This window comes from Calonectris borealis, chromosome 12 (assembly GCF_964195595.1).
Source record: "Calonectris borealis chromosome 12, bCalBor7.hap1.2, whole genome shotgun sequence".
NCBI classification, from domain to species: Eukaryota; Metazoa; Chordata; class Aves; order Procellariiformes; family Procellariidae; genus Calonectris; species Calonectris borealis.
This window is the reverse complement of record NC_134323.1, coordinates 4,727,418-4,743,631: the sequence shown is the minus strand read 5'-3', so window position 1 is coordinate 4,743,631 and position 16,214 is coordinate 4,727,418. Positions and strand designations below refer to the sequence as shown.

At 51.1% G+C, this 16,214-nt stretch overlaps 1 protein-coding gene across 2 annotated transcripts; it reads left to right on the top strand.

The window, feature by feature from the left end:
- The first annotated feature begins 10,650 nt into the window (after positions 1-10,650).
- On the top strand, positions 10,651-14,551 carry IRX5 (iroquois homeobox 5). Of its 2 annotated transcripts, none has more exons than XM_075160717.1 (3): positions 10,651-10,899; positions 12,110-12,515; positions 12,769-14,551. In XM_075160717.1, exons 1-3 carry the CDS (start codon positions 10,651-10,653, stop codon positions 13,530-13,532), a joined length of 1,419 nt encoding a protein of 472 aa, XP_075016818.1. In that variant the 3' UTR covers positions 13,533-14,551. The 2 variants fall into 2 exon arrangements, with proteins under 2 accessions (XP_075016818.1, XP_075016816.1); XM_075160715.1 differs by having other exon boundaries at positions 12,766-14,551.
- The last annotated feature ends 1,663 nt before the right edge of the window (positions 14,552-16,214 follow it).

Genomic DNA, 16,214 nt, shown 5'->3' with positions numbered 1-16,214 from the left:
GTATATGGAATTACATTTGTATAAAGGATCAATTTATACATAAAGAATTAACTACTGTGCAGTCAAAATGCTATAAACTGATCTTTGTAAGTGTGAATCATTTGTGTAAAACTAATCTATTTTTATAGAGTAACACTAATGCTTGGACTGAAATTATTTCCTCATTTGTCCCCCCACCTCACCCCAGACTACATTTTCACCCTGACACTACAGTGTATGAGAGACTTCTGTGCAGATCAGTCAAGACAAAAAAGCAGCAGACAGGACGAAATTGTTGTGCAACTGCAACTGTGGGCCTAAGCCTGCATTCCTTGCACAAACAAAATTCGCAAATGCTCATGGAGTCTTTCACTCTAGAGTCTATAATTTGCGCTCTTAATCTTTAACGTGCAGAGCCCGTTATCACGTATTCATTTTAATCACATTAACTTTACCAACTCATATTTCTGAATATTTATCTCACAATTGTGCGACTAAGAAAAAATGCAATCAAAAAGATGAAGTTATTTTCTCTTCTCTTGCAAAAAAAAAATCTCTTAATACTGTTTTTAAAAATGAAAGAATAGAGCATATTGTATATTTAAGTAAACCTCTCCAAGGTTGTCCTGGTTTCGGCTGGGATAGAGTTTACCTTCCTTTAAAGCAGGCTTTAAGTCTCTATCTTCTACACGGAAAACACACATCTTTAACTCTTTACTGATACACATCAAAACCACTATTGTTTGTACCAGCTGGACAGGTTCTCTTTCTTAGCAAAATAAACTATTAAAGAAAAGAAATTAAAGTCTTAGTCCAGAAGAAGCAGTTACTGCCTTAGAGGCTAACTAAGTGCAGGAAAACTGCAAATACCAGCCCTGAAGTGAATCAGCTTACCCTGGGGAAAGGCCACTCTATTGTGAACGGAAGCGGGAGGAGGCAGAGGGTGAGTAATCACTAAAAACAAGAGTAGCTCCTAGAAATGAGTTGCTGTACCTCACTTTTTCCCTGGATGAGATCTATAATGAAGCTATCCGATAGAGAGACAGCCTCGGGCTCATCAGCCCTTTTAAATCTCCTCGCTGGCCAACCGACGCTCACAGAGGGAAGACGCTGCTTACTACATTAAGCCATTCTGGGAGGGAGAAGCGGTGTGCCATACTGAACATGTCGGCATCTTTCCCTAGCGCCATTCCCCTGAGCCAGGTTGTTATTTCTCATGACAATCACCTAATTAGGTGGGTCAAGAATCACAGAAGATAGAAGAGAGCCATTCCTCCTACATGCCAGTTCTCCTATTTGTAAAAATGAAGACAATGACTCTCCCCCTCCATTGTAAGGCACTTAATAAATGTTAATAATAATTAAGTCAGTCACATCTCCCAGACAACACTGTCAGATCTTTTCTTGCAATATTTGAAAACTGTTGGGCTCAGGAGGGAGCTCCCACAAGTTCCAGACAGAAAAATTCCATCCTTGGATGCAAGAGGTCACAGAGGGCTGGGCCACAGCAGACATCTCGCAACCGCTCCCTGACAAGGGAAGCCCTAAGAAGAAAGAGCAGCACATGCTGCGGCACTACAGATGTTTATGGAGAGTTCATGGGTCAGCACTGAGAGTCCTATTTTCTGCTGGACAAAGCATGAAGGTGCTGTAACAGCTAGGAGGACTGTGAAAACTTTCTGGTTAAGAAGCTGAACTAGCTTCAATTTCTTGAATGAAAAGGTTTTTTTTTCATTCCATCTTTTTCTGAAGAAACAAAAGAACTACAGGTTATGGAAAGAGCTGAAAAAAGAAAAGACACTGGCTTAAAAAAAGCTAGTAGTATTTCCTGTAGTACCCACCTTCACGATTTACTGCTCTCACTCATAATGTTCATTTAAGCCACTACTATATGTTCATTTATTTCATGCAGCTCCACACGACCACTGAACAATAAAGCAGTGCGATACTACATCATGCAGTATTACCGATATTACACTATTATCAATATTCTATCTAATGAAGTTTATAAAGTCTTCATATTTGGGTGTTACGGAAAGAAGAATCCTGCCTTGAAATAGCTCCTGCCTTCCAACTCTGTTCTTCCCTTATTCAGCATTGCTTAGACCAGTCTCACTGGGCTCATCTGGAGAGGACAAAAAAGAAAGAAAGAAAGAGCATACTTATTACAATGCTTGTCACCTGCACCACATGATTTTCTTAACAGAAACAGGACTAAAGCTGATGTATCTGGAAACATTAATTCTGCATTTTGTTAGAGACAGAACCCAATACCACAAAGGAAAGTGCCACTACTGTAATGCCTTACTTAATGAATCATAACATATACAAAACAAATTACTTACCATTAACTCTGAATAGGACTTAACATGGTTAAAGAGAGCTGCAAGCCCAGATGCATTCTGGCTTTGTATGAGGTCTCTTCCTGTACTCAGGTGGGTACAGGACAGAATGGACTGCTTGGATTCATTTTCCCCATCGCGGACCTCACTGCTTCTGCTCTTGGGTGCATTCTATAAAGGCAAAAAAATAGACATATGGAGAACAGGGAAATGGAACAAAAAGATAGTATTTGTCACTAATTTAGACTGCAGGTTTCTCTTACAAATAAGGATTACAGACTAAGCAATGCAAGGGTTTCCTCACCCATTGATTTAGTATGTTTGTTAAATCCCACAGACACCATGTGAGTACCACATGCCACTGGATGGTGTTCAATTCTGCGTTTTCTAAGAGGCACACCATAAACAGGTGCCTATGGAAATCAAAGATCTGTGGAATATGGAAATTTAACGGCATTTAGCTAGTGAATCAGTAATAGTATTAGTAACTTGCTTTTGCTCAAAAGCACAACAGTCTAATAAATTATATGAGTATGGACATCAATTTAAATCTGAACATTTCTGAGAAAAGCAGAGGGTTCCAGTTAGGTAAACAGAGGCACAGAGGTTACGTGAACAAATCTAGGTCATAGGATGTGCCAGAAACTGACCGAGAAAACAAGCCCAGGATTCAAGACTCCTAGTCCCTTCCCTACTACCAAGTCTTCCCATCACCTTCTCAGCCAGTATAGAAGTCTCTCGGCCATTGTGCAGCCTCCTCTCAGGCAACTGTCTGGGTGACCTCGGTTTAAGTTTTACGTAGGGACACAGGAGCACAGTTCATACCACAGAGAACACCAGCTGAATTTTAACTGAAGCAAGAAATTAAATACTGAAATAAACTTTAAGAAAAAGCAAAGAGCAAAAAATACCTTAAAAATAACTTTTGAAACCTAGCTCTACAGAGCTGTCCTCTTCCCAAGAGACATTGATGGAACCTAATACCTACAGAAGCTGGGAGAGGGTAAGGTCCTCCCTAGACAACAGCCAGGAAGTCAGCACAAACAAAGTAATTCTTGCACCGTCAATATCAGAAAGAAGTTGTAGGCACCTTTTTATAATGACAGAGTATTCTTAATAAAAGCTTCAAGCAGGTTTTATAGCTGCATATTATCCAATGAAACCAGTAATAAACAGCACTGTAGCATTATTTAGTGCAACTCCAATACGCCAAGAGTCGCAACCTCAGTTTTATTTATCACACAGGCTAAAATGTTAGTTCTTGGCTTTATAGTAGCAGCCAAGCCTGTAGCTATTTTATCCCAACACACTGCCATCTGGATATTGATACTTTGCTATGGGATATGAAAGAAGAGCATAGTTACCTAATACAGCTTAATTGAAAACAGAGGACCTACATATTATACCATGCATTATTCTATACAAAATTAAATCTGAAGGGCATGAAAAGTTCTGTAGATGTCAGCAGAGAATATTTCAGAGGAAAACACTGTGTTCTTGATCTGCGATAGAAATGCTGAGAAATACTGTGAAAAAGATGTGCTTATGAAAAGAAAAAGGTAGTTTTAGCTCTGTTTGGGGAAAAAAAAAGAGCTCAGGAAGATGCATCTCCTTCGGGAAGAGTAGGAGAGTGATCAGTCACAAGTTTATTAGAATAGTAAAGTCTTTGTTACGATGATCCGCATTCACCTTGAAAGGTCCGACTGGCTTCCTTTCTTCCTCAAACAATGATTTCTATCAAAAAAAAAAAATTCTGGCTCTACAAATACATTCACTTTAATCTGCAGAAAACAGCTTCAAGAATCATTCACACCTGCATTATCCACATTAAGGAACAGAAACTAAAAAGCTCTGATATTAATAAAAAACAGAAATTATGAACTGTTAAAAAGAATTCTTCGGGTATAAGGCTAGAAAGGCTACCTGGCTTTATGTTTCTCCTCAGAGAGGTAATGCCAAGCTCTCACAAATACCGGTCATAAGGACTGCAAATACATGCAAGTAAAGTAGATAAAACACAAACTCTTTTGAACACGACACTGCTATTAAAAGTCACCCACCCACCCACACTGGAGGCCAGATTCCAGCTACGGGAGCTCCCACCATGAAGCAGCACCTGCAGTCGAAAGGGCATTTGCCACCGTATGGAAAGCTACGGGCACATGCACGTCCCATAAAATGGCATAGAGCGCCACAGCCACCCTTCCTGCCGAGGTGCTCCTCTTTCACAATAAGGAGTCAACTAACAGTAGACGTGGCTTGCTTTAAGTGAAAAAACTTGTTTAGACATGAAAGAGAGCAGTTTTTCATTTTTTCCACTAAAGTCAAGATCAGGAGAGTCTATTTTCTGCATATGCCTGTAGAACTATAAGCAAAATAAACCCTAAAGACATTCTTAACTTAGTCCATATTATGCCAACAAATTCAAGCAAATCACACTATTTAAGTTAATTACAGGAAACTTCAAGGAAACTGAAATACAGTTTCAGGTTCTCCCATGATACTGTCAAGATCTTTGGAGTTAAATGTTCAATACAATAACTACGTGCTTACAGGGGTTGCCAGCTGCACTTCTGTGTATGGTTTTATTCCACATTCTAAACAGGTTTGCTGATACAATTTAAAAAAGGACTGAGACTGATAATCAGGTTTCTTTTAGCCGACAAAAAGTGATTTTACATAGAAAGGCTTGCCGAGATAAACAAAAGTCTATCTAAGCTACTTAATACCCAATTGCTAAACACAGAAGAGTTATTCTAGGCGTTCAAGAGTTTACACCTTGGTCTCAGACTGCAAAAAGAGAGAGTGCTAACAAGTAGAGTCTCGGGCAAAGTAAGTGCAGGCAGAAGAAACAACAGAGAAGTGAAGGGTGTCCTGCAGAACTCTTCCTGAGATCATTCACCTAGGCTAAAAGCCACCAAACACCGGCACTTCCACGGCAAGTACTGACCCTGTAACTCCCAGCACTTCATCTTAGGGAAGCCAGCAGCAACATGCACACTAGTACGTATCTGCAGGAAAGCACCCCTAAGTTTTACTGCCAATGCTTCAGCCAATATTTTAGATGCATTGTTTTAGCTCTTGCTCAGCTAATAATGTATTGATTTAACATAGAAAAACACAAGCCCCTCCCTCCACTTTGCACGCTAATTAGTTTTACTTCTGTGGTAGTGCAAAGGTGAGAAAAGGAAATTTTTTTCTCTTCATGCTTAATTAAAAAGATAAATATTCACATATATTTATTTTGCTCTGTTATTAATATGAGTTGTTAATACTTTTAAATACACTGTATAAAACATCTCTTAGCAGATGTTTCCAGCAGCAGTTTCCACTATGATCTGAGTCTTAGTATTTTTTTTATAGGGACAGCTTTAAACAGAACAGAGTATCTGGGAGGGGGATTATTTTTTTATTACTTTTTTTTTTTTTTTAAAGAGGATTCCCTTTAACATCACATACAGATCTCTTGGTAACGTATTCACAAACTGAAGTGGAGAAAGAAATTATTCAGTAAGTGTCTACGGTCAGGTGTTCTGATAAAGAAATATCAAAAAGGTTTTGAGAAAACAGCCTCCTTCTCATCTACCCCTGTAAAAAGAAAAAAAAGTTGAAATGATCTCCTAATGCATCTCCCTTCATAATTCATGCCGAAAGATGACATTTTCTCAGGATCTTAATTAAGATAATGATGAACACCTGTGTCGGCATTCTTTGGCAAGACAGCATTATCCATCATAATCTTTTAAGTACTCTCAAAAAAACCCCAACAAAATCGTATGACGGAACCAATCTGTTGCCTCCCCTTGCACTAAGTTTTACATCTCAGACACACACAAGAACGATTAGATCTTTAAAGACTGTAATAAAAGCAGGATCGTTAGATTTTAAAGTTTCAACAGAAAGTAGCTATTAAAGTAATTAAATTAAGGTGTATCATATCCAAGATACCCAAGTTTAACTCCATCCACTACAAACCACCTGCAACCAAACCACTTACAGTTAGAGCCTACCAAGGGCTGTACTTTTAAAATATAGCTTGCTGTTATTTTCAAGATCACCCTGCCTCTTTTTCCCCTCCCGGAAAGAAAATATTCACAGCTGATCCCTATTATATGTTCATGCACTAATTTATTACGCTATTTTACGCTGTACCACATATGTTTGCACACGCTAAACGAAATTATGCAAATGTAACCAGTGTAGAAAAATAAATCTGCAATTTCAAATATTGCTACATTTTGGGTCATCACATTTTGTGCAGTCATCTCAAACCCAAGTTCCCCTCCTGTCAAAAACCCTACTGGAGTCCGACTACTAAAGTAAGCAAAGACCATTTTAAACAGCTTTGCAGGACCAGCCCATCAGACTGAAGGCTATAAAAATTGTGACTTTAATTATTTATTTATACAAGCTGAAGTTAAATTCACAAGCCTTAATTTAAATAAAGCGAAGAGCACACAGCCAGCCTGTAAATCCTACCCACCGTTAAGTAAGAATTGAATGGTAAATCTTCTATTGCATTAACGGTTTAGCTTCCAAGAAATTATGACAAAAATATATAAAGTACAGGATTTTAATATCAACTTGCGCTTACACCATTTCACTGGCAGCTGCAAAGCAGACAAACAGCTGATACCAAGAACTTATCCACACCTTCAAATGTACGTACCTTCAGTAAAAATGAAGAGAAGCAGCAAACGTATCCTCAAGCCCCACATTTGTTAATAGAACTGACAGAACTACATAAACAAGAGTCTTGAAACAAACAACTTATTTCCCTTTAATCAAAGAGCTTAAAAGTCCTGCAAAGCAGATTAGTCTTAAGCTTTCACATTTTAATATGCTTCTATTGGAAGAAAACGTTGCTGTGACTAGTCATTCAATAGAGCTATCAATGTGCAAATAAAGCAGAAAATAGAGACATCCTTAAGAAATGAGTCTCAAATTTGATGTAAAGTGAAGGTGACAACCACAGCAATAGAACTATAAACTAAATGTTTCAATATCTTGAAGAATTATCTACAGTTCTTTTAAAACTGTAAAGAATGTAATAGTGGCATAATGTAATGAGAATGTCGGTTTGATAGACACTTACAATCCTGATGACATAAGAGTCCTATAGCTACCGTTTATTAATCAGCTCTGGTATTATGCTGCAATGCATGAAAGTATGCATGAGCTCACCACAGTTTCCAAAATGTACGCCTACAGAAGCAAGATTAGTAGAACATCAGAAATAAAGAGGGTAATTTTACATGACATTAACCTTACCTCCTCCTCAAAAAAGTCAGACGCCATGGGAAGATAGTTAAAACTTCTGCTTCTCCCTACAAAGAAATGGGCAAGGAAAAGCAGTTACTCATTCTACTAACATATAAAATGGATGTTAAACGTATAAAAGTTTACCGGATGATTTCTCACTCCTCGAACAAGGGGTATTGTCAGAGGGTTATGACAGAAGTGCTTTTGAGGGGAAAAAGAAATGCGGTGCTTCAGAGCGATAGCTAAAATTAACTCAGGGACAAGTATCAGTGACACCGTGCAGCTGAAAACTGATGAAAGTGCACACCTGTGTGGATTGAGCATGTAAGAGAGTGTGCGATGCGGTGTTAGACCCTTCCCGGTTACCGGAGACAGAACCCACATGGACTTTAAAAAGAGAAAACGCCGTACGTTTCCACGTAAGAAAAAAAAAAAAAAAAAATTAAAAAAAGGGGGAAAAGAAGAGAAAGGGGGGAACGCCAGACAAAGGGCTGCTCGACAGCAGCGCCGAGGAGGGTGCCGAGACCCGCCTCGCCGGGCTTCCGTACGCCACTCTCGCCATCGCCGCTTACTGCAGGCCCGGCGCAGACGGCGCGGCAGCGCCCTCCGGCCCCCGGCAGGGCGCGGGGGAACACCGGTCGGGGGACCGCGGCCGACAGCGGCTCCGGCGCCGCCGCCTCCCGGGGAGCGCCCGCCGGGCCCGGACAGCCGGCACGGCCGCCGCCCGCGGGCAGGGCAGCGGCGAGGCCCGCCCGGCAGGGGGCGCCCCAGCGCGGCGGGGCAGCGCCGCCACAGGGCCCCGAGGCCCCGAGGTCCCGCCGCGCGGCAGGGGACGCGGCCGCCCCGCTTCCTCACCTCGCCGGCCGCGGCCGGCCCGACCCGCAGCCGCCACGGGATGGGCTGGGCTGGACTGAGCCCGGCCGAACTGGGCCGGAGGCGGCCGCCTCGGCCCGCAGCGCCTCCGCGCGCCGTCCTGTCAGCGCCGCTTCCGGACTCCCCAGCAACCGCGCCGCGTACTGCCCCCACCCCTCCACACCCCCTCCTCCCCGCGCTGAGGGACAGCTCCGCAGGCCACTGGAAGAAGGGGAGGATCCACAGCCGGCGGGAGGGCAGCCAATCATGCGCCGGGAGGGGCGGGGGCGGGACTGGCGTGGCCACGGCCTGCTGGGTAGTGTAGTGCGGGCCGCGCCCGCCCCGCCGCCCCCGGCGCTGCCGTGGTTCCCCCCGGAGACACCGGGGAGAGCGCTTTCTGCCCGCCCCGTCCCTTACCGCCGAGACGCCGCCGCCGACCCCCGGCCCGGCCCTGCCCGCCGACCCCGCAGGGGGCCGCTCGGGAAGGCTCAGCCCGTGCCCCGCCGTGTGGCTGGAGGGCCGCGGCCGCTGCCGCCGGACAAAAACCCCGGAGGGACGGAGCGGGGCGGCGTCGGTGCCGCCTCCCCGGCGTCCCGGGGACCTCCTGCCCCGGCCCGCCGCTTTAACACAGACACCACCACCCCCCTCCTCGCGCCTCCTGCCCGCGTCCTGCCCGCTGGGGCCAGCGGCGAGAGGAATTAGGGCCGGGAAATGCAAAAGTTACAAGATTAAAAAAAATACATAAGATAGATCTAATTAAATTCCCACCCGGGGAAGGCCCGGCGGGTGCGAGGCGGGTCCGAGGCGGGTCCCGGGTGGCCGGGGGCGCGGCGGAGGGCAGGGTCCGCGGCCGCGGGAGCAGCGCCTTGCCTCAGCCACGAGGGAAAAAAACCCAGGAGGGAATATATCGGGATATGTTCCTGTGGGGAAATGTATCTGGTGGAATCAAAGGAGATTACATCTCCCGATCGGCGGGGATTTATCCCGGTTCATATGGTTTTAATCTGCTTTCGCCTCGACCCTTTTATGAGCTGGGGAGGGGGAGGATACCTGCTGTATTCTTTAGATCCGCGGGCAAACCCTCGTTCCGAACGACTTCTGCAGTCCCACCACCGCCCCACCGCTCCCCCTCCGGATTCCTCTTCTCCCGGGACCGGCACTGGGAAAGACTAAATGCCCCCCGCCCCGCTCACGGCCCCCCGAGCCCTCCGCGAAGCCAAACCCCACTCCTCGCCGGGCCCCGGCGCCGCGCTCCCGGGGACCCCCCGCCGCAGCTCCGCTCGCAGAGCTGCCGCAACAGGTCCGGCGGCGGGGCGGCCCCGGCGCGGCCCCCGCCCCGACGGCGCGACCGGCCGCGCATCCCAGCGCTGCCGGACCGGACCCGACCGGACCGGGCTGCGGCGCAGCGATTCCTCGCCGAAAATCGCCTTTTTTGTTTAGAAAACTACCACCACCACACCCGCGCCGTACATCCCACCTCCAGTGATTTAGTGGAGGGAGGGGCAGGGGGCAGAGAGCAAGAGGAGGGGTGGCTGCGCAGAGGGGGAGCCGGGCGGCTAATAAATCTTATTAAATATCTATTTTTTTTCATATACTGATTGGCTTGCATTCCGGCGCAGCGCAGCTCCGCACGGTATTTAGCACATGCCGAAAGTTGGAGCTGATCTCAAATGGCTCAGAGGTGACTGCAATCCAGGAGCCGGCGCACTTGAGCCTCTGAGCGCTGGGGAGGGCCCAGGGAAGCGCGGAGCCCTCCCGCTGGTTGGGCCCGGCCGCGGCAGCCCAGCGGGGTCCTGCCAGTCCTTCCACTGACAACACCCCGCGAAGGAGGAGCCTCGCCGGGCCGCGCAGAAGGCGTCAGGAGCTGCAATTTCCAACTTAGCATCTTGGCAGGACCCTTCGGAAAGCCAGAGCGAGGAAGAAGGGGGGAAAAAAAAGCCCCCCCCCAGTGCAAGGGGGGAGAGAGAGAGAGAGCGAGTGAGGGGGAAAAAAAACAAGAGAGGGGGAAGCGAGGGGGGGAGAAAAAGGAGGAAGCGGTGCCAGGCTGCAGGCGAGCGCGGAGCAGCAGCCCCGGCACAGAGCAAGGTGCCGCCGCTGCCCAGCTGGCGAGGGCGGAGAGGCGCCCGCGAAGCCCCGGCCGCAGCGGCCCCAGCCCGGCAGCGCGGCGGCTCCCTCCCGGCGCCTTGGGCTCCCGGGTATATGTGTGCGCCTGGCCATGTCGTATCCTCAGGGTTACTTGTATCAGCCGTCAGCGTCCTTGGCTCTCTACTCCTGCCCGGCGTACAGCACCAGCGTGATCTCCGGACCCAGGACCGATGAACTTGGGAGATCTTCCTCGGGCTCCGCTTTTTCCCCTTATGCCGGATCTACCGCCTTTACCGCCCCTTCCCCGGGTTACAACTCCCACCTCCAGTACGGCACCGACCCGGCCGCCGCCGCCGCCGCCGCCTTCACTTCCTACGTGGTAAGAGCAGCCCCGGGCAGCCGGCACCGCGCCGGGCACGGCGGCATCCCGCAGGCGCCTCACCCCCTCCCGGGCCTGCTTTTGGTTCCGATTTTATTTTTGAGATATCGGGGACAAAAGGGAGCGCGGCTCCCCGCCTCGCCGCCCAACTTTGCCGCATCGCTGCCGTGTGCTGCCGCACACTGTTGCTGGCGGCAGCGGCGGGCAGGGCCGGGCGCGGGGGGAGCCAGCAGCACGGCTCGGGCGAAATGGGGCTGGGGCCGGCGGGGACCGATTTCATTCCCTCAAAAAAAAAAAAAAATTTAAAACTTTTTTTTTTAAATAAAACAGCAATCGTAATTCCGCAACAATTAGCTTGTTGTGATGGAAAAGGGAATGAACCCAGCAGCGGCCGGCGATGGGAAAAATCCGGGCGATAAACCCAGGCAACTTTCCCCTGCACGGCGATAATTAGGCTGCTTAAATATTGCAGAGCTCTAATCCCATGGCCGCGAGCCGCTGCGCGGGGAAGGGAAGGGGAAGGCAGGGCACTGCGCTGCCGTGCGCGCCCGCGGGGCACCGCGGGGCCGGCCCGGGGCGCGGGGCATCCCGCCGCAGAGCCGCGGCCGCCGCTAGTGCCCTGCAGTTCCCCCCAAAACCCGGGGAGTTTTGCTAAGCTTCTCCCCGCTGTGTAGGCTCTAGGCAGAGTTTCACAGTTTCTTCTTTCCTTTTTCTATCTTTCCTTCCTTTTTCTGTCTTTCCCTCTCCTCTTCTCCTCTCTTCTCCTTTCTTCTCTTTTCTCTTCTTCCCTTTATTTTTTCCCTCCTCCCGCCCCTGGCCTGGCAGAGGAGCGGCCCGCCCCGGCCGCCTGGGCCCGGCAGGTTGCCCGCCGCGATCGCAGCCCGGAGGGGAAGGGAAGGGTCCCCCCGCCGTTGACCGCCCCCTCCCCGCGCTGCCCACTTGCTCTTCCGCGCCTGCATTTGGGGGAGAGGCGCTGGATTGCTGCAGGCGGCCGGTGGCCTCCTGGGGCCAGAGCCGAGCCCCCAGGCCCTTCCGCCCGTTCTCCCGGGAAGGAGCCGGCGGAGAAGCCGGGCAGGGCCCGGCGCCGGGGGAGAGGCGGCGGGGCGCGGGCAGGGGCCGCGGCAGGCCTTGGCGCTGCCCTTGCCGTGTCATTGCCGCCCCGCGGCCGCCTGACCTCGCCCTGCCGGGCCGCTCTCCCCTCTCTCCCCAGGGCTCGCCCTACGACCACACGCCGGGCATGGCTGGCTCCCTGGGGTACCACCCGTACGCGGCGCCGCTCGGCTCCTACCCCTACGGGGACCCCGCATACCGCAAGAACGCGACGCGGGACGCCACGGCCACCCTCAAGGCCTGGCTCAACGAGCACCGGAAAAACCCCTACCCCACCAAAGGCGAGAAGATCATGCTGGCCATCATCACCAAAATGACCCTCACCCAGGTCTCCACCTGGTTCGCTAACGCGCGGCGGCGGCTCAAAAAGGAGAACAAAATGACCTGGACCCCGCGGAACCGCAGCGAGGACGAGGAGGAAGAGGAGAACATCGACCTGGAGAAAAACGACGAGGACGAGCCCCAGAAACTGGAGGAAAAGGGGGACCCCGGGACGCCGGACACAGGTAGGGCAGCGGGCTCGGCCGGGCCACCGCGACCGCGCCCTCGGGGCTGCACCGGCCCGGTGCGGCGGCGGCGGAGCGGCCTGTCCCCCCGAGCGGGCAGCCGGGGCGGGGGGAGCCGGAGGGCAACGCTGCGGGCCTGGCGGCGGCGGGGCCGGGGGAAAAGGGGGGCGGCGAAGTGGGTGGGCGGGTTTGGGGGCGCAGGGCGAGCCCGAGAGCTGCCCCCCACCCCTTTCCTTTGCCCCCTCCCCAGGAGCGGCGGATCCCAAGGCAGCGCCGGGCTGCGAGCGCCTCCAGGAGTCCCCCGGGCCCCGGGAGGCCGAGGGCGGTCTCAGCGACTCGGATTGCAAAGAGCCGGCAGAGGAGCGGCTCGACGGGCCGCCCGCCCCCCCCAAGGCGCCCGGCTCTTCCCCGCTGGGGCCGTGCCCGCCGGGCCGCGGGCTGCCGCCGGCGGGCGGCGAGGAGCCCCCGCCGTACCGCCCGCCCTCCGCCGCCACCGGGCCGCCGCACGCCGCCGACCTGCACCCGCTGCTGCCCGCCGCCACCGGCGCCTCCGTCATCCACTCGCCGCAGCAGGCGGCCCTCGCCAAGCCCAAGCTCTGGTCGCTGGCCGAGATCGCCACCTCGGCGGACAAGGCGAAAGAGGCCGGCGGCGAGGCGGCGCCCCCCGGCCCCGCCGTGCTGGGCGGCGGCGGCCCCTCGCGCTCGCCGCCGCGGCCGCGCTCGCCGGCGGCGCAGTGCCCCTTCCCCAACGGGGCGGTCCTGCCGCGGCCGCTCTACTACACGGCGCCCTTCTACCCCGGCTACACGAACTACGGCTCCTTCGGGGCCCTGCACGGGCACCCCGCGGGCGGCCCCGCCGCCGCCGCCCCCGGCGCCCACTTCAATGGATTAAACCAGACTGTCCTCAGCAGAGCCGAGAGCCTGGCTAAAGACGCTAAAATGCTCAGGAGCCAGTCCCAAGTAGACCTTTGCAAAGACTCAGCTTACGAACTGAAGAAAGGTATGTCCAACATTTAATATCGGCTTCTCCTCCTTCCCCCCCTCCCGGGACTGCGGTTTTCTTCTGTTATTTTTATTTTTTTTAATTTATTGAGAGAAATAATAAATTGCCTTGGCAGTTATTTTTCCACTACCAAAAGAAAAACAAAACAAAACAAGCAGAAAAAGACCAGCTCCCCCTGCTCCCCCAGCACCCCTTCAGAAGTTTATAGTCTATGGGAAACGGCTGGGTGGAAACCGCCCAGAAATATCTAAACCAAGTGAAAAGCAAACGAGTGACACGCTCTCTCTCACACACACAAAGAAGAAAGATTTGTATTAAATCTTATTCTGTATATTTAATGTAGCTTTTTGTATTTAAATTGATAATACAGTATCTTTGAAGTAAATTATGAAATCAAGACACCTGTACAGGCATTAATGTTGTTTTCGTAATATAAATATATACATTTCTGTGTCTTTTTCCGAATTGTTTCATAGTTTTAAAATATATATATACAAGTTTAATTTAATTTTTTATGGCTATTGTTTTTTTTTTTCCTTGGGTGTGAGCTAAACTATAATGCAAAAAAAAAAAAAAAGAAATAGGTTATACTTATTAGATATAAAAAACCTGCAGCCGCCTTTGTAAAATGCAAATATTTAATTAAAAGAGATTTTTAACAGAATCAAAACCACTCTTTTTTTGCAACGGGCAGATACGTGCATAGCTGCGGAAAAACCGCAGGTTTTAAAAGAGACGCGGGGCTCCGTTTAGGACCTTACAGTAGTACCTGAAGCTTTTTTCAAAGACACTGCCGATTTCTAAAAAGTCGGGCTGCGGCGGCCAGAGCCGCCCGCGGGGCCGGAGAGAGGCGAGCGGCGGCGGCACCGGGACGGGGACGGGCGCGGGAGGAACGCTGTTTCCGGAGGTAAAGGCTTAAATCAGGCCATGCACAAAAGCACTTGTTAGAAACATCAAATCGAAGCGCAGTCCCATCTTTTAACCTAATTACTTCCAATCAGTGTCGTGTTTTATGCAAAGTAATCAGCTGGTGAACTTTGCTAATGAGTTCGATTTTCTGCCAGATTTAGCCCGCGTCGCTGCTGCGGCGGTGTCCGGGGATGGGGGTTGCACAGGCAAAGGCACTCGGTACGGCGGGGGCCGCCTCGGCCCCGGCCCCGGCCCCTTTCCCCCCCTCCCCACCCCCCGGCGTTTTGCACCGCTGCCCTCGTCCCACGGGACGGCGCGGGCCGGGCGGCCGGCCGCGGCCGCGCAGCCCCGCGGAGGGCCGGCCGCGGGCGCGGTGCTTCCCGGCGCTGGCAGGTAGGTGTCACACTCGGCCCGAGTTTGGCTCCCGCCGCCCGCTCGGAGGTGCGGGAGCCCCGCGGGGCCGCCGTGCTCCGCTCCGCGCCCGGTGGCGGGCTGCGGCGGCCCGCGGGGCTGGGGACGGGCCGGCGGGGCGCTCCCGACCACCCAACGCCCCTGTGCACGGGGACAGAGAGCGCCCTGAGCCCTCGGCGCGCTTCTGCCGCTCCACAGCCCGAGCCAGCGGCAGAGCGGGTCCCTGGGCGAGTTAGGTGCTCCCCAGCGGCAGCCGGCGCAGAACTTCAACCCCCTCCCGACAGGCAGCCCCCGCCGGCGCGGTGATCCGAGCAGCCCGGGTCCCCTCCGAACAAATACCGGCGAGGAACCGTTCCAGTACCCAGCTCTGGGGACGGGTTTTTCCCTGTTCAAATCGGGTTTTGTGGGTGTCAGTTGAACACGAGTGCATCGCCGCTGCTAATGTGATGGGAATATCGCTGGGACCGCTGGAGCTGGTGCCGAGACACCCCTCCGTTTTGTTTGGGTTTTTTTCTTTACGAGCCAGATAATTATTTTGTAATCTCTTCAACTTTGTCAGAGCCACTTATTAGCTGTAACAGGTTTATTCATGCATATTTACATTTTACGAGATTTTAAATCGTAGTTTGTATTTTATGTTTTAAAGATGCAGTCCGTGTTCACTTGGTTATACGATCTTTGTAGATAATTTGGTTTAAAATCAAAATTGTTTCAAGAATTGTTGTAAAGAATCAAATATTCCTGGGATAACAGTATGTTATTTTGTCACTTTATAAATTATAAATGGATTTTTAAAAAACGCTCGAAGTCCTCGGTTGGATCTTTTATTTCCAGTCGGGGAGACCTGCAGGAAGGCGTATTTTTCGCGCAGCAGTGAGCTTTATTGGACTCACCTGCCTTGTTTAAAACAGGAAAAAGTTCGCGGGGTGAGGGGCAGAGCTGGTCCGGGCAGGAGCAGCCCCGAAGCGCGGGGTTGAAGGCAAAGTGCCGCGGGTCGCCCCCAGCCCGGGCTCCTCCCGGACACCTTCGCTCCCGGCGGACATCGCCTCTGGTTGAACTCGGGTGGAACTTCCGAATGCCCTTTGCTATAGAGAGCTGTCAGTCTCTCCGGACCGCGGTCCGGAGACAACAGGTCCCGCAGTGGAACGACTATCTCAAAATAAATAGGTTGTAATTATTCATCTACCTACGGATTTTTTTTTTAATTGTCGCTCTACCTTTCCCCAGCTGATCTTCCTGTCTCTGAAAAAGCTATTTTGCAAAGCAGCTTAGGAGCTTCGCTCGTTCAAAAGCCCTATTTCTTATAATCGGGGCTATTTTGAATAGATCTATCAGCGATCTCAATACGGTTTTCGTTTGATGTATAAATTCCTAAG